The sequence below is a fragment of the Trifolium pratense genome, linkage group LG7 (genome assembly GCF_020283565.1).
Source record: "Trifolium pratense cultivar HEN17-A07 linkage group LG7, ARS_RC_1.1, whole genome shotgun sequence".
Taxonomy (NCBI): domain Eukaryota; kingdom Viridiplantae; phylum Streptophyta; class Magnoliopsida; order Fabales; family Fabaceae; genus Trifolium; species Trifolium pratense.
In genome coordinates, this window is record NC_060065.1 from 7,525,617 (window position 1) to 7,550,465 (window position 24,849).

Sequence of the window (24,849 nt, forward strand, 5' to 3'; positions counted from 1 at the left end):
CGCGCGGCGTGGTTGCGATCATTATATAAGGATTCTGCATTTTTTCTGTTAAAGGGTTGGAAAATTCTGCAATATTCATCCATTCTCTGATTTTGGAAGCATCAAGATCCAGATCAAGGACTTCAAAGGATAGCTCCGAGCACCTCAATAGCATGGATCATCAAGCCATGAAGTTGAAGCGAGGACGCGAAGCAAGCAACATGAGGAGCTAAGCTTCTTTTGGAGGTAGGATCTAGGATAGCTTAGGATGTAGATGAATCTCATGTAATCTGCTTAATTGTAAGGATTTACTCTGTAACAGTGTTTACTTAATGCAATTCGTCTCTTAATGCTTTATAATCCTTCATTAGTGTTGTAATGATTTCGAGTTAAGTCACGTGCGAGAGTATTGATTTAATTTCTGAACTGAATTGCATTGAGCACTCGAGTGTTTCTGGTCGAGAGATTGAGACATAGAGTGTAGCGAACGATCGACGCGCTTTCATATCATTCGTTGTAGGTAGCTTCCGCCCGAGAGATCGGGGGAGTATCGACAACGAATAGAGTGGATTTTGACAAGAGATTGCGATTCACTAATTTGTTGATCTAGTTGTGAACACTTGAGTAAATTCCTATGATATAGTAGATTGCATGTGGTTTAGCTATAGACTAGGTGATTCCGATGATTCTACCTCGCTTTTCCATTATATCAAAGCACGTTTTCTAACAATTGATCACTCAATCAAACCCCCGATACATGTCTTACTTTTGCATAATGTGTATAGATACTTTTGAACTCGTTTAATCACACAATCCCTGTGGATCGACAACTCACATTTTATTACTACGTGGCTTTCGTGCACTTGCGAAAATACCATCACTAACATTTACATTAAATAAATCATATATGGGACAAGTAATGAATGCTATTGATTCATAATACTCATATTGATTAAATAAATCTAACTTCGAGAAACAAATATTTTTAATTTTTATTAGTAAAGTGTAACTTCTAAAATATAGATCGCACAGGTCTCTTGCTACATCAAATATTCATTCAAAATTTTAATACAAAGGTACACAACAGTACGTGTTTCCAAAATAAACAATTTTTATACCTCCTCCACCAAAAATAAGTTGCTTTTTATCTTGACCAATAACCATAAAGCCAAACTTAACATTTCACAAAGCAAACTTACATGGCACATATGGAAGAATTAATTCATTCACACCCAGTTTGGTCAATCTATCATGTAGTGTACTCATAAATATGTTACAAGGGTCTTTCCCTCTGAATTATGTTGTTGTAGTGACAAACAAAACTTCAGCTATTTTAACGTCATCGTTTGTATGAATTCTGAACTTTGCTACTGATGCAATTTTGTCATCTTTTCCATAATTGCAGTATAGAAGCCAAAATATGTGTATGTGTTGTACACAATGTTGTCCAACATTTCCAGAAAACCTACGCCCAAAAGCCATAACCATGAGCAGAGGACAATCTTAAATCTTGATTTTCCTTGTCCCTTATTCTGTCAATTGAAGATACAAAACAAGGTGTCAAACTTTTTATATGACACATCCGATAATTATTTACCGGATAATCGTATTATAAAACTGACCGTTGGATCGAAAGATATTATAACATATAGATCATGTCTATAAAATATGACATTAATTAATCGGAAATCATTTGATACCTCAATGAGATACAACAAAATTAACGTCTTACGAACTTTCAAAAAAATGAGTTAATTTTGATGTATCTCAATGACATATCAAATGATTTCTGATTAATGTCATATTTTATAGACATAATCTATGTTGGAATATATTTCAATCTAACGGTCAATTTTGTAAGACGATTATCCAGTAAAGAATTATCGGAGGTGTACGTCATATTATTAAGTTTGACACCTTGGTGTCATTTGATCCTGACTCTCTCTCTCTCTCTCTCTCTCTCTATATATATATATATATATATATATATATAGTTTTTGTAGTAGCAATGTACTTCGTAAATTTTCACAATTGTCTTTTATTTTTAAGAATGTATGCAAAAAAAGATGAAAGGAAAGAAAAATACAAAAGAATATATGAGCAAAAAAAAAAAAATTATGAATGTAGTATTACATAAAAAATTAAGGAAAATGAATTCTAATATATTGATGGTGTCATGTCTGTAATAATTGGTTGTTGGTATTTTTGGTGATTGATATGCATGACTCTAAGGCTATGTTTGGATTGATGGAATGTGATGGAATGAAGTGGTAAGTAATTAGATTCCATTGTTTGGATTTGTAAAAAATGAATGGAGTGGAATGGAACACAATGGAACTCATTCCATCTCATTCCATCCAATCCTTCAAGTTTTCATTCCCCCCAATTTGGGGTGTATGGAATGGAATGGAGCTTCACAATTAAAATATTACTATTTTATCCCTATTTATATTTTATGTTTTCTATTCCTAGTAAATTTGTTCCTTCACTTTTTTTTTTCCTCTGCTCAGTGTATCTCTTTTCTTATGCATCTTCTTTTTTCTTGCCCGTGTACGTGATAGTTTTCGTTATATTTTCATTCGTGTTTCTGGCTGGATCTGTGTATTTTCCAAGGTTTCAAATAGATATATAAAAGAAGGTTTGTTTCTTATATTGTAGTTTCCTTGTCTGTAGTGCGTGTTTGTTAGCCTTTGTATATGGACCCCTAATGCAAATGTAAGACTAGTAATCAAAAGAAATGTTTCTTCGTCACATCTATTATTACCATTAATAGAATTTGTGTTTCAATTGGAGTTTTTTTTTTTTGTCACAGTTCTTGCTAGTACAATGCTTTTCCCACTCACATTTAAATTTTTATTTTATTTTTGAAGGAGATAGTTTCTAGTAACAATAGATATACAGATATATTTAAATAATAATATTTTTAAATGAGGGTATAGTTGGTATAAAAAAGTTATAACTTGTTTCATTCCGTCTAATTTCCAAACAATGGAATGGAAACATTATTCCACTCCGTCATAGAATATCCAAACAGTGGAATGACATTTTTGTTCCATTCCGCTCCGTTCCACTCCATTCCATTATATTCCATTCCGCTCCATTCCATTTCATACCATCAATCCAAACATAGCCTAAGAGTTTAATACATGAGAGTGAGAGAATTGTGCATGATTTATTAATATTAAAATTTTAACTTTTTAATTTATATTTCATAATTGGTTGGTTGTGTTTTTAGCGGTTGATATTAATCACTTCTAGAGTCATATTTAATACATGAAAATGAGAAAAATCAATTGTGTATTATTTATCTAACATTCAAAAAAAATATTTTGGTATATTATTTGTGTTTTCATAATTTTTTTAATTAAAATTTGAAACATTTAAATTTTTAAATTAAAAGTAAAATTCTCAATTTTAGATTAAGTTCAAAATTAAAATATCAGTCAAGAGTATTAAAGTTTGATCTCCAACTTTAGCAATACTTGAGTTTTTTTTGTCAATATGAGATTTTTTTTTGTCAACATACTTGAGATATTTTTTTGAAATATGATGTTAACATTTAAAGAAGTACTAATAAATAATTTATTCAATTTTTAAAAATTAGTTTGAAACAATATATAAAATGTACGTGATATATTTATGCCTGTTGGCGCAGCAGAAGCATCAAGCTTGGCACACACACTTGCACAATGCACATAAGCCAGTGAGCTCGCCTATGAGCATAACACAGTTTTGCAGAAAACTGTGATAAGGAAAGAAAAAATGAAAACTCTATATTTTGTGAGGTAGAAGAAGATGAAAGAATAAGCAAAAGGAAAAGTTTTATTCATCCACAATAGGGGCCAAAAAGTTGATTACAATTGATACACTAAGGTGTATTTATGTTTGTTACTTAAGCTACAAGTAACTACCTTTGGCCTAACTAATTCCTAACAACTTTTGGTAGTTAGACTAACCAACTAACTACCTAGGATCAAACAAAACAAACTAACTTCTAACTACTTAGCTAACTGATGAATTAGTATAATCCATCACTCCCTCTTAATTCAAAGTTGGCTAAGCACTAACAAGTCCTAACTTCTCTCTTAGAAACTCAAATCTGTCAAGTTTCACAGATTTTGTGAAACCATCTGCAAGCTGAATCTCTGTAGGACAGTACACTAATACAATGTTTCCATTCATAACTTGCTCTCTTATGAAATGGAACCTTGTCTCAATGTGTTTGCTTCTTCCATGTGAAACTGGATTCTTTGCCAAATTGATTGCAGACTTGTTGTCAATCATAAGCTTCAAAGGCTTCTGCAGTTCACACTTTAGTTCCCTTAGCACAGAGTCAAGCCAAACCATTTGGCAAGTAGCAAAAGTGCCAGCAATATATTCAGCTTCACATGTTGATAGAGCAGTCACTGGCTGCTTCTTGGTACACCACGCAATTGAAGCACCATTGTAAAACATCACATATCCAGATGTGCTTCTTCTATCTGTTGCATCTCCTCCCCAATCTGAATCAGAATAGCTACTCAAGCTTTCACAATCATTCTTCAAACCAGTAGGAAATAGCAATCCATACCTCATTGTACCTTTTACATACCTAAAAATTCTCCTTGCTGCATTCATGTGAGATTTCTTAGGCTTATTCATGTATTTGCTGATTACACTTACAGCATAGCAGATATCTGGCCTGCTATTACACAAGTACCTCAATGATCCAATCATTTGTCTGAATAGTGTAGGATCTACTCCCTCTTCATCCTTGCATTCATCTAGTTTAGAGTTTGTGTCTGAAGGGTTTGAAATTGGCTTGCACTCAGTCATTTCAAACTTATCAAGCAGTTCACTGATGTACTTCTGTTGTTGCATCACTATTCCACCTTGCACTTCAATAAACTCCATTCCAAGGAAGAATGATAGCTTTCCAAGATCAGTCATTTCAAATTCAGCCTTTAACTTGCCTTTCAATTTCTCAATTTCTGGTTTTTGACTACCAGTTATGAGAAGATCATCTACATACAAGCAAATTATGACCAAATCTTCATTGTTGAGATTCTGAACATAAACACCAAATTCCACTGTACACTTCTTAAATCCAATCTGAATAAGAAATTGATCAATCCTCTTATTCCAAGCTCTAGGTGCCTGCTTTAAACCATATAGAGCTTTGTACAGTTTGTACACCATTTCCTCTTTTCCTTTGATTTCAAAACCTGGTGGCTGAGCTACATATACTTCTTCATCCAATGGACCATTTAAGAATGCTGACTTGACATCCAAATGGTACATTCTCCATCTATTTTTACAAGCCAGTGCTACTACCAACCTCACAGTTTCAATCCTAGCAACTGGTGCAAACACTTCATTGTAGTCAATACCATGTTTCTGTAAGAAACCTCTAGCCACTAACCTTGCTTTATGCTTTGAAATTGTGCCATCAGGGTTCAGTTTCACTTTGAACACCCATTTCACATCAATTCTCTTTTTCTTGTCTGGCAAGGCAACTAGCTTCCAAGTCTGATTTTTGTCAATTGACTTAAGCTCCTCTTCCATAGCCTTCTTCCACACATTGCTTTTCAAAGCATCTTTGAAATTTACCGGTTCAGAATCAGCTAGTAATGCAAAATGAATGAGGTCACCCTCATCATTCACTGCATTGTCTTGAATTACTTCATAGTCATTCAATCTAGCAGGTACACGTTTTGTTCTCTGAGTTCTTCCAACCATATGAATCCTGTCATCATCATCACTTGAGAGATTCATATCACTGTTGGTCTCTGCACCTTGAATTTGATCAACATCATTAACTGTTTCACCTTCATCATAGTTTTCACCTCCATCTGATTCATCACTTGAATTTGGATAAATGAATGTTGACTGTGATTCACTGCTATACATTGGCTCTTCCTCCCATTTCCATTTCTCATTTTCATTCACAATTACATCTCTACTGAAATGAACTTTCTGAGTGACAGGGTTGCATAGCTTGTAAGCACCAGTTGGATGATACCCTATAAGTATCATTATTTCACTTTTGTCTTCAAGTTTGGTTCTTCTAGCATCTGGCACATGCTTGTAACATAGTGAACCAAACACTCTGAGGTGCTTCACACTTGGTTTTCTTCCATACCAAGCCTCTCCAGGTACTGATTTCAGCTTCTTGGTAGGACACTTGTTCAAGATGTAAGCAGCAGTAGTGACTGCTTCACCCCAGAACTTGTGTGGCAGGCACTTCTGCTTAATCATGCTCCTAGCCATATTCAGCAATGTTCTATTCCTTCTTTCTGCTAATCCATTGTGTTGTGGTGTGTAAGGAGCTGTAACCTCATGAGTTATACCCTGACTTTTGCAGTAATCTTCAAAATCTTTTGAAGTGTATTCACCTCCACCATCAGTTCTTAAAATTTTAATTGATTTCTCACTCTCCTTCTCAATTAAAACTTTAAGACTTTTGAACACTGATAAAGCTTCACTCTTCAGCTTTATGGTGAATATCCACATCATTCTAGTGAATTCATCTACAAATGTAATGAAGTATTTGCTTCCTCCCAATGACTGCACTTCAAAGTGACCACAAATGTCTGAATGAATCACTTCTAAGCAAGGTTGTCAGAACCGGACCGGACCGGCCGGTCGGACCGGTCGGACCGTGAACCGGCCATGAAACCGGCTCGGTTATGATCGAAAACCGGACAGGAAACCAACCGGGAAAAAACCGTGGCGAACCGGGTTGAACCGGGTTGAACCGGCGAACCGGCCGGCCGGTTCAAACGGTTTTGCAATTTTTTTTTTTTTTTTTAAAAACAAGGCAAAATCTTTTTTTTTTTTTTAAAAAAAAAAAAATCTGAAACAACGTAGAAATAGGAAAAGTTGTTTTTCATCTTTTTTCTCTTCTCTCATTAGTCATCACGTAAAAACGCTTAATTTTTTTTCTCTTCTCTCCTCCACCCTCTTCAACCTTGCCACAAACCCTTCCCCTTCCTCCTCTTGCTCCGGCGCCGGCGGTACTACTATTACCTTGAAGACTATAATGATTATTAGTTTTTAACTTTTTATGTCTAGATGAACATTATAATGATTATTACGTTGCATTTAGCTATGCATTTGGACACTAGTCTTTATGAACTTGATGAACATTTAGTTTTTGCTTTTTCACTTGGCACTTGGTTTTGGTAGTATGTTGTCAATTGATTTTTTTTGAAAGCAGTATGTTGTCAATTGATGTTATGGTGCTATTTTGTGTTATTGAACTTAGTTTATTATACAATTTCTAATTTGGTTTGAATTATAAATTTTATTTTATTTTGACATTTGATATTTTATCTTTTTAATGTGTGAAATTATGAAATATTGAACAATTATTCATATTTTTTATTTATATATTAATTAAAATATATATTTAATTAAAAAAGGTTCGACCCCGGTTAAACCCGGTCCGACCAATTGAACCTTGAACCGGTGAGCTTGCCGGTTCGATGACCGGTCCGGTTCTGACAACCTTGCTTCTAAGGCTGCATTTGCTCTCTTAGCCATCTCCTTCACAAAAGGTAATCTGCTTTGCTTGCTCTTTATGCAGATATCACATATAGCATGCTTCACACTGATCTTAGGCATGCCATATACAAGTTCTTTAGAATTTAAATCTCTTAAGCTTCTATAGTTCAAGTGTCCATACCTTTTGTGCCATATTTCTTCAACTGGTTCACTTATATTTGAAGATAAACACATCACACTATCACTTGGAATCTTGCATCTGTATGTTCTATTCTTTGCCAGAGGAGACTTCAACACTAAGTTCCTTTATGAATCAAACAGCTTCAATGAATTGTCCTCCATAGTCACTGAGAAACCTTTCTGCACCAGTTGTCCTATGCTAATGAGATTACAATTCATCTTAGGGACATAGAACACATCTTTTATGATGACTGTGTTGCCTGTTTTGCCTTTGAACACAATTTTCCCTGTACCTTCTGCTGCCAGTTCACTACTGTCAGCTAGTTTAATGCTAGTCTTCTTGCTTGCATCAAAACTAGTCAACCATTCTCTATGAGGTGTCATGTGGTTTGAGCAGCCTGAATCAAGAAACCATTCCTCATTTCTGTGAGTTTCATCACCAGTAGTAGCCATTACCAACACTGCCTTAGCATCATTGTCTTCAGCTACATTAGCTTCTTGTTGATCTTTATTATACCAGCATTCATCAGCAAAATGACCTAATTTTTCACAATTATAGCATTTTACCTTGCTTTTATCAAAATTCCTCTTCTTGTTCTGACTTTTGACATTGCCTCCTCCCTTTGAAGTTTCAGCTTTGTCATCTGACTTTGAATTTTGACTCTTGAGCCACTTTGCTTTACCCTTTCCTTTCTTTTTGAAATTCTTGTTACCATCATCTTTCTTGTTGGTTTGAGCTTGCAAGGCTTGTTGTTCTTTCTTTTCTGAACCCCTACTGAGAACTTTAATCTCATGTGCTTCCAAAGCACTTTGTAATTCTTCAATTTTCATTGTAGCTGTATCTTTCACATACTCTGTAGCTATTACCACATTATCAAAGTTTGGAGTTAAGGATCTAAGCACTTTCTCTACTATCATTTCATCAGTGACATTCTCTCCACAATTTTGCATTTGATGAACAAGTGCAAGAAGTTTTGAGAAGAAGTCACTTACTTTTTGATCCTCTTCCATCACCATAGACTCATATTGCCTCCTAAAGGCCTGCAATTTCACTTTCTTGACCTTGGTTCCACCATCATGGTAACCCTCGAGTATATCCCAAGCTTCTTTGGACTTAGTTGATTTTGAAATCTTTTCAAAATGATGTGCATCACAATTCTGCTGGATATAGAATAAAGCCTTGCAGTCTTTTTTCTTGTTTTCTTTGTATGTGTTTCTCTGATCATTGGTTGGGTTTGCTCCCAACTCATCGTATCCATTCACCACTACCTCAAGACACTCTTGTGCTCCAAATAAGGACTTCATCACTGCACTCCATCTATCCCAATTCTTTCCATCAAGAATCAGAATGTTTGTACCAAAACCTTGGGTGTTCATCTTGAATTTTCAAGAAATCAATCTACACAGCTTCACTTTGTGTTTCTCCACTTGATTCCTTCACAATTCACTCTTGTCCTGTGATTGAACCAGGCTCTGATACCAATTGTTGGCGCAGCAGAAGCATCAAGCTTGGCACACACACTTGCACAATGCACATAAGCCAGTGAGCTCGCCTATGAGCATAACACAGTTTTGCAGAAAACTGTGATAAGGAAAGAAAAAATGAAAACTCTATATTTTGTGAGGTAGAAGAAGATGAAAGAATAAGCAAAAGGAAAAGTTTTATTCATTCACAATAGGGGCCAAAAAGTTGATTACAATTGATACACTAAGGTGTATTTATGCTTGTTACTTAAGCTACAAGTAACTACCTTTGGCCTAACTAATTCCTAACAACTTTTGGTAGTTAGACTAACCAACTAACTACCTAGGATCAAACAAAACAAACTAACTTCTAACTACTTAGCTAACTGATGAATTAGTATAATCCATCAATGCCAAATTAAAATAAATATTTTTAAAAAATAGAAAATAAAAGGAAATTTTGCAAAAAATAAATTATAAACAAGTTCCGCTGATGTGACAAGTCACTTAAGTTTCTCAACTACCACGTCAGATTCTTTTGCCACATAATAATTAACAAATATAAAAAAAAAATATTGCAAAAAATAAATTATAAACAAGTTCCGCTGATGTGACAAGTTACTTAAGTTTCTCAACTACCACGTCAGATTCTTTTGCCACATGTTAATGTTTCTCAACTACAATTTCCAATGCGTTGACTTTACGCATTCCGATAAAAATTCTATAAAAAGTTTACTATTTATGGGTTTAAAGAGTGCCCCGGGGGCACTATTTAGCATTTGCCATAATTTTTTACTAAAATATTTCATTAAAAATTGGAAGAAAGAAAAAACGTAACTGGAATAAAACTGCAAACGCAACAATTCAAAAGTAATATAGATAGCATTTCCGTATTTTACCCTCTCTTTTTAAATAATCTATTTTCCTTGAAAAGCAAATTATTAAAAGTCTTAATTCACAATTCTATAAAAAGCACATTGATATTACCTAAAAAAAAAAACAACATCGAAATGAACCATTCTTCATCATTAAGTAACAACCAAAAACGTTTGTACATATTAACGATTGGTTCGAGGGTCAGTTCTGATATCAAGATGTTTCATTCCTTCGATCGCAGTTGTGGGGATCGAACTATAATCTTCCATATCAAATGCAATATCAATCATCACTAGATTAACTAACAATTGGTTACAAATTATGTGAATTCATTCATGTTTAAAAAGTGGGGCGGGATGAATAGCTAATTAGTTGATGTAAGAGTTAAAGGAGTTGGAGGTCTCAGGGTTCAAGTCCCGACAAAGAGAAAAACTAATGTAACATTGTAATATACTAACAATTTGTCATTAAAAAAAAAAAATAATAACAACATCATACAACCTAGCATCATTAGTAATAAGAACCAACGGCTATGATGAAAAATCCTGCTTTGGTATAAAAACAAAAAGAAAAAGAAAAAGAACGATCATGCAATAGCAATTCAAGGTAAACAATTAATTCAAAGCAAGTTTCCCTTTTTTTTCATACCAAAAAAGAAAAAGGAAAGATAACATAAAATTAGTGACAACAAGCAACATAAGTAAATTTACATGTGATGCCCACAACTAACTTATAATAAATTTTTATTTTACATGCATATAACTTGTTCTCATTAATTGACCGGTAAATATCCTCAAATTATTAAGAGGTAAATTAGAAAAGTTATCGAAGTTTGATTGAATAAATACTCATCACTCAATAATATTGCGCAAGTCCCTCCATCCCAAAACTTGGTACCTTGATTTCTTAAAAGAATCAAAGTTTTTGAACAAAACTAAAAAGCTAAAAGGACCACATATTTGGGGTGAAGGTTGGTGCGGATGACTGAAAAGTAAATAACCGAAGGCATGTAATCACTGAACTATGGAATTATCCGCAATATATTGCGTAACCCCCCCCAGAATACAATCAATTCTTCTCGATGATTAACGTATCAAGGCTATCAAGACACAAGAATGTCAATAAAGGTAGATAACTCAAATACTATATATAAAATATAATTTATTTTGTTAAGGGGAGATGGAATAAAACCATCATGAGGTAAATATTATTCTCTCCGTCCCAAATTATAGGGAAAAAACTTTTTTTTTGTCCCAAATTATAAGGGAAAACACAAATATTTATCTTTTTCAAGATTTCTTTTTACTTATTCTCATGAAATTAATTTTATATCTTCTCATGCAACTATTTTACTCCCTCCCATCTTTTTCATAATCAATAACCGATAAAAATTGATTTTACATCTTTTCATGCAACTATTTTACTCTCTCTCATCTTTTCCAAAATCAATAACCAATAAAAATTGATTTTACATCTTCTCATGCAACTATTTTCAAGAAAACTACAAAAAAAAAAAAAAAAAAACTATTTCAAATTATTATATTTTAGTTTTTCTTAATAAATGTGTTTTTTATTTTTTCCCTTATTATAATTTGAGAGGAGTGAGCACTTGTCTTTGCAATGTATTCATGCAGTTTTCTTATATTCTCGTTTACCAACTCATGACCATATATATATACTCAGAAGACAGCAAGTTTGCTATGTATTCATACTTAAGTAATCATCTCCATCAAGTAAGATAATCAATCCAATTAATTAGAATATTCCAAACGGTTATAAAATGAATAGGCTAATAAGTTGCTATAAATTTGCTATAAAATGAACACGCTTTATTAAAAAACAAAATCCCAAAATATCCAAAAAATTATAGAAAAAGAATATTTTCATATCCACGTTTTCTTTATAATAATTTCCATATGTAATTTTGTATTAGCTTTTAAGTGATTCACCTCCCATAATCACCCACTATATATAGAGAACAATATAGTAGGATATACTAACACATTTTTCTCACTTTCACTCTCGAATTGTTTAGAGAACTTGAGATGGCTTACTACAATCAAAACCCTCCTGCTGTTAATGTTAACGTTTCTGGTCCACCTACTGTACAAGGTATTCAAACAAATCCATCTATTTACCATTTGCCTTTTATTGTTGGTTTATTACATTATATATTTTGTGACCAATTGATATATATTATATATATGTTACATATGTTTAGTAGTATGATTTATTGAAATCTGGTTATTTGTTGAACAAAATAGGATATCCTCAACCAGGTTATCAAGGGTATCCTCCTCCTCCTCCTGCACCCCAACCTCAAGTTTTTGTCACTCAAGCTCCACCTCAGACTGCAAATTCAGGGGCAGCAGAAGTAGGTTTAATGGCATGGTATGTACTCGTTTCAACATGCAATATTAAATTAATGTATAATAAACCCATATTTTTAATTCAATAATTATTATGTGTTTTAGTAAAAAATTAACAATTAATATCTTTTGTCAATTACAATAATTATTTTGGGTCAAAAATTATTAGATGATTATTTTTTTACTAGAAATTATAAAAATTATTATAGAAATTATTCTTCTTAAATAAAATTATTTTATGTTTTTTTTTATGATATCGGTACATTAAAGAATAATTTAATTGAGATCCAATACCGATTAATTCAAGAATTTTCTTCTATATTATGTCAAAAAAAAAAGAATTTTCTTCTATTGTTTTTTAATTCAGCTTTGCTATTTTTGTGTTGCAGCCTTGCTGGGATGTGTTGCTGCTGCTGTTTGGAGGAGGCTCTTTGTTTATGATATGGCTCATATGAAGAATTTACATGTCTCACAACAGATAAAAGATTGTGAAATTTTATTTTGTGTTGTTATCATCTAGTTATTGTTTTTGTCATGGTGTATCATTTAAAAAATGTTGCAACAACATTATTTCAATCTTATTATGCTTAAGCCAATATATTTTGGACAAATTAATGTCTTAATTTGATGATTATTCCCATTTACAAATCCATATGTATTTGGCTTAATTTTTTTCTTTCAAGTATTATAATTTTTGAATTTCGATATATTATTTTTTTGTAGAACAAAACAATTTTAATTTATGTTTGGTATCATAGTGAATATAATAGAATTACAATAATCAACTGCAATTTTTATAAATTATGATGGAATCACCATAATTCTTATGTATCCATTGTAATTCCAAACATAAGCTTAGTCGTTTAGTTTTTCTCCCCTAATGTCCTCTAATTTGACTCAAATGTGACAAAGTTAAATATGATGTAAGTTTCTGGTGGGAATAATTATTGGCCAAACTTTATTTAAAACAAAAGGATTAAAACAAAAAAAATGATGCAAGTTCAAAATCATGCTAGGAATCCATCATATACACATATCATAAATAATGTACATATTGTTCATGTTGACTTTCAACACATGAACCAAAACTCGAATTCTAATTTAGAGATGTGCGCATTTAGTGTCCATGTGGGAAACAAAAAAAAACACTCAAAATCAAGTAACTTTTGAAAAGTAATTTGTACACTAAATTATAACTTAACTCTAAATTGACTTTAATTTATCTATGCTTCACTCAATTTCAGCACTCTTTTCATTTCTTTGCACACATAATGCGTGAGCTTACCTCCAACTATTATGATATTGAAACAAAATATAAGTGAAAAAGAGCACAAAACTTCACAACAATACTATGATCAAGTCAATAAAATATTTCATTCAAAAATATTTTTGATATTGTCCAATATCTTAAACAAACCTTTCCTAATTCAGTATAAAGTAAAGATGAAAAGTTGATTAAAGGAAAGGTTAATATATGCATAGGAGCTAGCTAAAAAGGCATTGACTTCACTTCTAATCTTCTAGTGCAAAACTTCAAACACACTTGAGCATCACATCAAAGTCACCCCCAATAAGAACAACACAATGTTAGTTGCAGCCAAATGAATGATCGAATGAATGAGTGAAACATAACCAAATATATTATAATGTACGGATAATGACACTAACAACCTGATAATAATTTGAGAAAGTGAAACACTTGAGTGTATTCACACATGTCAGTGTCGTGTCTGGTGTTGACACATGCTCAACACCAAACTCATCTCTTCAATTTAAAGTGTCAGTGATGCATGAATTTACAGGGAGGAAGTATAATTGAATTCCAGGAACTTCATAATAGAATTATATATCTGTGAGAATATATTTCTTGTTTGATCTCAAGGCAGTATGTCAGCTTGGCAACATGTTATTATCAAGCCAAAATCCAATACATATTTGAAATGCATATGGATTTGAGGGTAGAAAACAACAATCATATTATTGTAAAACATTAAAGATATATGATGGAGTACAATTTATGCATAAGCTAGTGTGCAACATGAAAGATTGAATCTTATGACATTTCTGTAAAAGAAAATTCAGAAAAATAAACACAGATGGGTGAGTGTGATCCATGCCTTTTTCATATGCTAATCAGTCAAGTTATTCTCACTATAGGGATTTGACAAAGCTTATGCCAATGCCTCCCTTCCTCCTTTTGGCACTGCTGCATAAACAATGGACAATTATTGATGGACAAAATAGAAAGGGAGTTGGGTAGACCCTCCTCCGGCAAGGGCTCAAGACAAGGGCATCCATCAATATGTAAGGATTGGGGAGATTTGAGGTGGAGAAGACCCTTATAGTTCATTATTCTTAGCTTTGAACAATATCTCAACTCGAGATGGTCAAGAGGTGGTGGAAGCATATTCTCCTATGGGAAGGACTCCATATTTTCAAAGTCATCACTAACAATCAATTCTTTCAAAGAATCGAGTTGGAACAAACTCCACTTCTCTCTCGAAGCAATCATTTCGGACATCTGTATATATGGAGGATGCTCAGGCTAGAAGGAAAACCTCCCGCAGGAAACGATTCCAATAGTGGACAATCGTCCAACTTTAGAGAATGAAGATTGGTGAACAAGTGTAGTGGAAAAGGAAAAGTTGAGGAGCGCCAGCCACATATTGATATAAGGCAAAGAGAATTACAACTACGCAAATCCAAAGTGTTCCATTCTAGATATGTACCGTTGAAGTCCTCAATAAACAAAGTTTCAAGAAAGGTATTGTTGAGTAGAATTTGCTGCAAGGAGGACTCGATAATCCGAGTTCCACAAAGGATGACATTTTTTAAGGTGGATGGCAATTCTTTTACCAAAATGTTTTCACATCCTTTTAGGTAGCTCTAGCTCAACAATATTACCAGCCTTGGGAATTCAAGCCTCTAACTCTTGGCAATTACTAATCATCAATTTTTGCAAAGAAGGAAGGTGTTGAGGCAGTGTCCTTTTCAACTTGGGGCAGTATCTTATTGAAAGCTCGTTCAGCAAAGGGAAACCTTCAATACATCACCATTCTTTCCATTCAGAGATTTTCTCAAATTGCAAATTTCAAGGGACCTGAACGCGACATTTGATGAGTTATTGCCATAAAACTCTTCACCAATGGTCTCTATTCCACGACAGCCTGAAATAGAAAGCTCCCTGAGAGAGGAGAGCTTCCCAAGAGGTGGCATCCGAGAACAAAATTTACATTCAATCAGCTTAAGAGATACCAAATTGGGTAAATGACGATCTTTGATCCAATTTGGAAAGTTATTGCCACAATAGCGTACTATATCAAGCTTATTCAGGTTGTTATTTGGTTGAATTGCTTCCAAGATAAAGATATCAATTTCTTTACTGTAACAAAACATCATGCATAATTCTTCTAAGTATTTCTAATTTTTCAAATTTGCTGTCACTGCATCTACACAGTCAATGACATTTTCCAACCCTGAAATGCGAAGTGTACAAAGATGGTTGAGTTCTGTCAACTCCTTAATATCAGACCCTTTGTGATCTCCCACAACAAAATCAGTCAGCGTTTGAAGATTGTTTAGTCTTCCTATCTGCTCTGGCATCTTCTTTATACGAACGCCTTTAAGCATAAGATGGCGTAAACTAACAAGTTTGTAAAAATCTAAAGGGAACTCGGTCAATGGACAATGTATCAGTATCAATGTTTCCAAATTATACAACATACAAATGGAATCAGGTAAGCTTGTGAGAGCAGTTCGAGAAAGATCTAGATAACGCAAAAGCTTTAAGTTGATTATCTCATCAGCTAGCTTCTTGAGATTACAAAATCTTAAGGACAACATGCGTAAATATTTTAGCCTTGAAAATAAATCATATTGTACTGTGTTGCATACCCTGAAGCGTTGGCCACCATAACCTGCTCGTGCCATCAAACTGTGCAATCCATTAGTCTGATAAATATGTTGTGATATTTTATCACCATCTTATAATTCAAGAGAACACCAAACGTGACGTGTCCTTTCAGGAATATCATGCGCCCAATCACCCTCTAAATCATTGACAAGATCATGCATAACAAAGTACTTATAATCAACATATCCTGATCGTTGAAAAAATGAAACTGACTTTAGATCGTCAAAGAATTCATTACCCAAGTCTTCTTCACCTTTGTCGATTCTACCACACTTCAACAAACCTTCTGCCATCCAAAGCTTGATTAATTCACCTTTGCAAAAAATATAACCTTTAGGGAATATGAAACAATAAGAAAAGCAACGCTTCAGATTGGAAGGGAGATGATGGTAACTCAATCTCAGTACTGGGTTTATGTTACTATCACCATCTGATAGACACAATAGTTCTGTCTCCAATATCTTAATCCATTCACGTCGAGAGAATTTTCTTCGCAAGAGATTCCCCAATGTTTTTACAGCTAAAGGCAACCCACCACACTTTTCTATTATTTTCTTGCCAATTGATTCAAGACTTGGATATTCCCTCGCATTCGTGCCATGAAAAGCATGCCTCACAAACATACTCCAACATTCACTATTCTTCAATTGCTTCAAATTAAGAAGTTTGGTGGACTTCATGACTGATGTGACCTCTTTGTCGCGCGTGGTCACAACAATCTTACTTCCAGTAGATCCATGGTTAAAAGGAAGTAGTAACCGCTCCCAACATTCGCCACTCCCATTCCAGACATCGTCCAGAACAAGCAGATATTTCTTGCCTGTTGGTCTCTGCTGCAATTGATGTTGGAGTAGATAGTCTTCACCATCTGCCAAAGAGTGAAATGACCTCATAATTGCTTTAGTAAGTCCAACAACATTAAAATTTCTGAAACATAGACCCACACTTTTAATTCGAACTTCTTCCGGATCATGTTGTCATTGTACACATGCTGAGCATGGGTGGCTTTTCCCATTCCACCTAAACCTACTATGCTGATTATTGGTACCTTATTGCCACCGTTTATGTCAGAAAGTAAAAAATTTGGTTACTTCCTCTTTGTCACCATCTCTATTCTCTACCATATATGCTCGATTGGTTACCAAAAATGTAGTTGGCAATCTTTTTAAAGGTTTCCTACTGACTCCACCCTCATCATTAGCACAAATGACTTGTTTTAACCCCAACGTATCCTTTTGATCTGCAAGAAATTCTAACTTTTCTAGCAATTCTTTGATCCTAGATTCAAATTGATAAGTAAAAGAAGAAAAGAAGTCGAATACCTGGCTTGTAGCCGGTTGGGATGCAACTTTAAGCTTCTTGTGTGGTGTGCATGTAACTATCTCATCCAAAAGTTGATCTGTTTCATAAACATGTTTAAGATCACCAAGCCACTTCTTGACGTATGTGTTTTGGTACTGCTTTGTCTCTGCTTCTTCCAGCACATGGTTGATAGAATTGAGTGTAACTTGAAGTTTCTGCATCAGTGTGTCATCAAGTTTTGCTCTACGGAAAGAGTCTGTGAAATCATTAGAAGACAACTTCTCAAGAGCCACTTGAAAGAATGATGAAAGAAATGCTCCACCAACCAACTCCGCCATGTTTTTTCTGTTTTTGAATTGTGGAACTGGAAACTATCAACAAGGCTCTCTCCAAGATGGTATCATATTCTTGAGTTAGTTGAAATGGAAGTTTTTTTTTTGAATAAGCCAAAATATATTAAGATATCTAACCAAGCACAAGGTGTGCGAGGAAAGAAAGATACAATGACCAAAAATACATAGAATAAGCCAAAAATACATTCAAGTTAAGCCAACTTAACAATAATATAGCAACATGCAATAGTTTATTATCCTAGTGGACCTAGTTTGATTACTTTACATTGAAGAAAGCTAACGAGACATTTCCATAAGGTTTTCATTTGGCATGATATACAAGTTAAAAATTATATTTAGAGAAGAAAAAACTGATAGTGCTCCAACCTCAACTTGGAGGTACCGTTGCTCTGAGGTATTTTTGCTTTGGGTCTTAGGTGAGCATTCACAAATTTGTCTTTAGTTAAAAGACACCATTGTAAGTCGAATTATGTGTTTGTTTATAATCGTTCCTTAACCTATTCCTAAACAAAGTTAGGATAAAAGAAACTATGAACCACCATCTTAACCATAATCCTTAATAAAATCTAACTTCAATGTAACAAATCAATTTTGGAGGAATAATTAAGAAGACTTGCTAAAAAAAACAAGAAGAATAGTGAAGCCAAGTGCTTGAAAGAATTGGATAAAGAATTGTTGTAGAAGAATAAGCAAATCCATAAACATACAATTATAGGTGAAGCATGATAACATATGGTTCTGAGGTTCTCCATATGAAAGATGCTAACATTGAAGCAAAAGCAGCATGGTTTTACACAGTCATAAAGACTAATCTGAATAGGATGAGATACTCAAATATAAACTTCACCAGAAGATACATTAGCAGTACAATAAACAAAGAGAAACCAATAACAACAATCCATTACATTTTAAATCCAAAGAAACAAAAGGTCCTAATAATGATTCAAAAGCAGAATGAAATAACATTTTAATACATGATATAATTTGTCATCATTCTTAAACCTACTTAATAGCCTATCTACCACAGACCAGGCCTTCCTTTCCTACTCCATTATATATATTTCTTACATACTAGTAAACTACAATACGACGTTCTGTTTATCTTTCTCTTTAAAGAAGCAATGTGAAATTCAGATGACCCAATCAACACCTGCAGTCACCCAGAAAACAGAATTCAACTCCCAATCAGTAATTCATCAACATTTTAAAGCCTTAAAAAAAACATATTTATGATTCATTTATGCATATACCTTAGTGGTAGCCGGTAGGAGGGATTACAGATTAAGCATAATGTGAAAAGGCATGTTAAAGTAGATAGTTGATTCTTTTAGAACAAATCAACCTCATTTGAGTCATTTCACTTAGAGCAATACAAATCAAGGTAAAGGTAAATTGCATAATGGTTCTCTAGGTCATTCAACATTTCAGGCATATAATTTAACATCAGCTTGTAATGAACTATGATAAAGACCTACAGTCCTTACAGTAAATCTTATGCAATAGTTGTCAATCCCATAAGGATGACCAGGTGGTGGAGAGTGAGATTAAGGAGCAGGGTTCAAACCCTAATATCCACTAACAATTTACTAACATTTGTCTTTCCAGAAATGAAAAATATCCCTTACCTATAAGTAGTATGGATCAGTTTGGGTTAGTTCTGTCTTATAGGAACTTGTCAAGTGAGTTAAGCATTTAGTTCCAAATGATAAAAGCTCTCATAAGTTTAAAGCTGCTTATGAACAAGTTAGATAAGACCTTTCAATTAAAAGACCATCAGACATTGTAAGAACATTTCAATGTTACTTTTTCTACAAGCTCGTGTTGAAAAATTTATCCAATTTAGCAACAGAAATAAAGCTGATGTGTACATTAACATAAGTTACAAACCTTTCAATCCAATCCGGTCCATTGAGGAGGTGGCCAAAACAAGTTAGAACAACGAGGAAGACTGGACAAAGGCAAAATCTGTTGTTTATCCAAGCAAAAAACGTCTATCCCAAGCCCAGTTGAATGAAGATCACGGCCATAATCATCATCCCTAAATATCAGGCAATTCCCATTTGCCATAGGCAAATTCGAAGCCTTAACAGAAAAAGCACAATCTTTCCCCAAAAACAAAACCCTATCCCCCAAATTTGTCAACTTCACCCATTTCTTGTCATTTTCATCAAGCCTAAACACATCAAATCTCACAGCTCTCTCTATTCCAATCACGTAATCTCTTTCATCAACAGCACCGAAAGAAAATAGGTCAGACTGCTCATAGTCAGACCGCTCAAACTGCCTAAACTGCCTAAACTGTCCAACACGATTGGAATACTTATCAACTAGCAACAACTCACCATCACTCTCCACCAAATATTTTGTATCTCCCCCAAACACAGCCTCCGCCACCAAATCCAAACTTAAATCCGATCCCACCACAACAGTCCGACCAGCACTATCAACAGCAATAGGCCTCCCATTGAAAACACATACATCGGTGTAAGGATTCGGAGGCATTTCAGGCATAATCATCCACTGCTGATCACCACTCCGAAAAATGGCAAGTTTCCCGGAAATATGAATAGTGAGAAGAACAGAACAACTCCTATCGTTGCCAGAATTCAATGTGTCATCATAAGCAACAACCTTCTTCATAAAGTGTGAGTTCTCAGTAGAATAAGACTCATTGGGATATACGGAAGGAAAATCACCGATGACAAACTCATGACCGAGTTTGAAGAGTGATAGTTGGTTGAAATCAAAGTAATGAGGGAGTTGAAATCGAAGACGAAGTTGCTTATCACGTGAGAGAGGGTTCCAGAGACTAGTACGGCCACGTGAGTCAAGACCGATTTTGATGAGCCAAGGGTTTAGGGTTTGTTGTTGTTGTTGATTTGGAGGTGGGTTGATGAGGAAAATGGTGCGTTTAAAGATAGGGTAAGTGGAAGTGTTGTTGTTGTTTTTGGAAGGGTATGGGAATTTGGAAGGTAAGTTGAGAAGATGGTTTTTGGGAGGAATGGAAGAAGAACGCCATGATGAACATACAGATCGGAAGCGTAGTTCATGGAATTCGCAGTTCAGTTTTTCGGAAATGATTTGGAGAAGTTCTTTAGGGAGTTTAGACCAGTCTGCTATCAACATTGGAACTGAGGGTGTTGCATATGTTTTTGTTTTTTTTTTTTTATGGAAACTTTGTTTGTTTGGATATGAACAATAAGACAAAGATGAAGGAGAAGATAAGGACACAGTGACATCATTTATTATAGTCTCCTGATAAAGTGAAGTCTTGTTAGTTTTAATATTTTGAATTTTGAAATGAATTTAATTTATATGCGGAAAATTATTTTACACATGCATCCAATACATGATGTGTTATATTCATTAAATGATGTGACAACGTATCATTGGATATATGTGTAAAGAATCTTTACACCGATAGTACACAAATTTCTTTTGAAATTATTAGGTGAGATAAATTAAATTATGTCACATTTTTAGCTTATGAGCTATAAATTCAAACTATAAATAAGAGCTGTTTTAAGTGGTAGATGATGTTGGAGTGAAAAGAGAAAATTATGTTGCATTAATAAAATTTAAAAAAATCATATAAAATGGTATATTTATTGTTCATTATCCGAATACGAATTTTATAAAATTTATTATTAAATTGAAAGTTTATATCGTGTAAATCGTCTATAAAATTTTATAAAAAAATTGAAAATTTTTTAATATGTTATTTTATTGAGATTCATCAAGATTAACGATTTATTGATTTTTATTGAATATCATTAATTTTTTTTTGAACGTTTGAATATCATTAATCTTGACGGGTCTCATTAATGTATCAAATAATTTTTAATTTTCTTAAAAAAAAATGAAAGATTTATATGATATAAATTTTCAATTCAACGGTGAATTTTGTAAAATTCGTATTCGTTATAATATTATTAAAGTGCAACATGCACCACTTAAACCACTTTTCATGTATAAAAAAAATTGTGTTTTTCTATATTTCAAAATATTCCAACAATCCTTCATATTTTTCTATGTTTTTATAGGTGCTCTGTTGATATGAGTCAAGCTCTTATTTTAGAATGCACAATGTCATAACAGAGAAAAGAAAACAGATGACTTACATCAAAACAGAAGAAAAAAAAAAAAAAAGGCAATAACTTATTTGTCACAAACAAAGCTAGCATAAACATTTTTGTACTAAAATATGCAACTTAAGGAAAAGGAAAACATTCTGAGATCAATCTTTTGTCAAAACTCAAGAATTTGATTTCATGTCTCAGCTGCAACTACTTCAATGTTAGCATTCTTCTCATGATCACCTTCAAGCTGGCTTAAATTACCCTTCTCCTTGATCAGTTGGATATGGTGGTGTTTACAATACAGTTTTCCTTCATGTGCAATGTAATTAGAAGGACTTATAACACACCCTCCATGAATGCATTTGAAACAACTCTTATGATAAGGAGTTCCATTCACACTAACCTGTTATCATTTCAAAATTAAAATATTCATTCCTCAAGCACAGTGGAACTTCCCTTCTTAGCTATAGCTAGCATAAGGCCATCAAGTTGTAGGATGAGGGAATCATGATGGAATTGTTTTCAGATGGCTGCTTTCTATTAGTTATTTATTTATACCGATCTTAATTCATCGTTACAAAATCGACTTATAAGATGAACAATGTCGCGCTTTATAAACTCTTTTTAGGCCTTAATTCCTTTTTACATTATATTTAAGTTTTTTCCGGTACAACCTTCCGCCCATCATTATTGGGCTATAGTTGACGGGTGACTTTATAAATAGGCTCTAGGTACCGTATTAAGTACTTATACTGAGTCAAACTCATATTTACAAAATCAGATTATAAGGCAAGAAGTGTCGGTCTTTATAAACTCTCTTTGGTCTTTATCTCTTTTAAAAATGAGACTTTGAGTTTTTGTGATACTTTAAACTAATCATTTATGAACGGTGGCATTAAGATGCAGCCTATGTTTGGTATCACAGATTCACAGTGAATATGTCATAATCACGACGATCCATCGTGATTTTGCATAAGCTATAGAGTGTAACTTTTGGCAAATCACGGCATGTCACTGTGATTTCTGACAATCTCATCATGATACCAAACATACACGCAATCATACACTAAAATTATGGTTATGATGTTACCTTTTCAGTAGGGTAAACTGTTTTCTGACAACCAGCACATTTCTCTCTGGTACCACCAAACATGCTAGACACTTTGGCTGCTGCAGGTTTCTGATTGAAACTCAAAAAATTAGACAATGCAAGAAAACTAACTTGACCTTTTATGCATTGGCAAATAATTACAGTAATTTATATTTGAGATTGATTACCTCATTATCACTGGTTTTTTCTGGTTTAGCAATTTTTGGTGTTCCTGATCAGGAAAAATCAAAAGGAGAATTGGTCAACAATTAAGAAGAAAAATATGGATAATTGGATTTTAGAATATCCTAATTTGATTACCAACCTTCAAAGCTTTTGTCAAGACTACCAGTTCTTTTGAAGAGTTGGTCAAAGTGTGGCTTGCAGTAAAGAACTCCCTCAAAAGAGTTATAGTTGCTAAGCTGCACAACATTAATCTCTCAAAAAGTTATCCCCATAAAACTGAATATTATGCTATGAAGCACCGACACTTCGAGTTAAAGGGTGTCTAGTGTCCAACATCAACGTGCTGATATTTTCTTAAACTATTATTTGTGTCTGTGTCGGTGCTTCTTAGAGGGGTTGAATAACTCAACTGATTTGAACTAAATGTTAAGGGAGTTGGAGGAACCGAACTCAATCGCATGTGAAAGGGGAATAAATAATACTAAAGCTTCATAGATATACCTTGAGGGTTCCTTTGCAGTGATGGCATCTGAAGCAACCTTTGTGGTAAACTCGGTTATCTGCAGTCAACTTATCAACAAGATAAACGGTTTTGTCACAAGACATGCACTTTTGAGTTGTTCCTGCAAAAGCCATTCCTCTAACACCTTATGATTACAAATTAAGTTGCAAATTAAAGGCTATAGCTATGATATGAATATGATCTATGTATTTCAGTAAGGGATAGAACAGAACATTACAATGAAAAGGAGATAAGGATAAAAGGATATGCTGAAATATGGGCAGCAAGGGATTGTGGAGAGACAAAATTGTGAAGTAAACTTGATTGGTAACAAAATATGTATCCAGTTGTCATATTCACAATCACATTCATTTTTTGCCCAAAGTTTAACCACTATGCTCTACCTAACATTTTTTTTTCTCTAGGATATTTTTAATGTTCCCCACTATCCTCTATTTTGAACTGTGAAGATATGAGTACAAAGCCAAAAGACAAGAAACTTTAGTCAACTACGTACAACTTGAAATTTAATTTGGACATACTTAAAAATAATGTATTTTTTCTACTAAATGTATATAACATCATTATCATTATTTTTATTTTTACTCAAAACTCATTATCATTATTAGTACTTCCTGATATTTTCTTTTTTTTGCAATTTTTTGAATTGCTAAATAATAAACAAAAATTGTTTAAAAAAAAAATTATAATAAACAAATTTTTTATTTATGCTTCTTCAAGAAATATTAACTAAAAATCACAAGGAGTATGTTTCATACATGAATGAAGGCGTGCCTAACATTCTCATTTTTCTTATTTAGTTCCGAATATGAGCAATAGTCGTAGTGTTAGGAGTCCCACATCGATATACTCGATGTAGCTCCTAACACGTAGTGTGATGAATTAAATTTTGAATCTTGATGACCATTGAACACCATGACCTAATTATCAACAATAATTCAATGGTGTGTTGCCCTAAATATTTTGTAGAGTCCTTGCTAAATGTTAGTTAAACAATTGAATTAAGTATACAGATTAACACCACGTAAGGTCTCCAACAAAGTCCTTAAT

At 33.6% G+C, this 24,849-nt stretch overlaps 2 protein-coding genes and 1 pseudogene across 2 annotated transcripts; all 3 read right to left on the reverse strand.

Moving 5' to 3' along the window:
* Positions 1–14,318: 14,318 nt before the first annotated feature.
* On the reverse strand, positions 14,319–17,963 carry LOC123894280 (annotated as a pseudogene).
* A 788-nt stretch (positions 17,964–18,751) lies between these two features.
* On the reverse strand, positions 18,752–21,168 carry LOC123894281 (F-box protein SKIP23-like). Its single transcript, XM_045944239.1, has 2 exons — positions 19,809–21,168; positions 18,752–19,071 (listed from the first exon to the last, which is right to left on the reverse strand). Exon 1 carries the CDS (start codon positions 21,045–21,047, stop codon positions 19,812–19,814), a length of 1,236 nt encoding a protein of 411 aa, XP_045800195.1. The 5' UTR covers positions 21,048–21,168; the 3' UTR covers positions 18,752–19,071; positions 19,809–19,811.
* An 804-nt stretch (positions 21,169–21,972) lies between these two features.
* On the reverse strand, positions 21,973–24,225 carry LOC123894282 (LIM domain-containing protein WLIM1). The gene is made up of 5 exons (XM_045944240.1): positions 23,778–24,225; positions 23,416–23,512; positions 23,279–23,322; positions 23,091–23,180; positions 21,973–22,403 (listed from the first exon to the last, which is right to left on the reverse strand). Exons 1-5 carry the CDS (start codon positions 23,910–23,912, stop codon positions 22,191–22,193), a joined length of 579 nt encoding a protein of 192 aa, XP_045800196.1. The 5' UTR covers positions 23,913–24,225; the 3' UTR covers positions 21,973–22,190.
* Positions 24,226–24,849: the final 624 nt, after the last annotated feature.

Excerpts from the sequence above, each read along its gene's own strand:
- LOC123894281 (XM_045944239.1), bottom strand. The coding sequence starts at position 21,047 with ATGTTGATAGCAGACTGGTCTAAACTCCCTAAAGAACTTCTCCAAATC.
- LOC123894282 (XM_045944240.1), bottom strand. The coding sequence starts at position 23,912 with ATGGCTTTTGCAGGAACAACTCAAAAGTGCATGTCTTGTGACAAAACC. Across the intron at positions 23,323-23,415 it reads TCTTGACAAAAGCTTTGAAG|GAACACCAAAAATTGCTAAA; the intron begins GTTGGTAATCAA and ends TTTCCTGATCAG. Across the intron at positions 23,181-23,278 it reads AAAAAACCAGTGATAATGAG|AAACCTGCAGCAGCCAAAGT; the intron begins GTAATCAATCTC and ends AGTTTCAATCAG.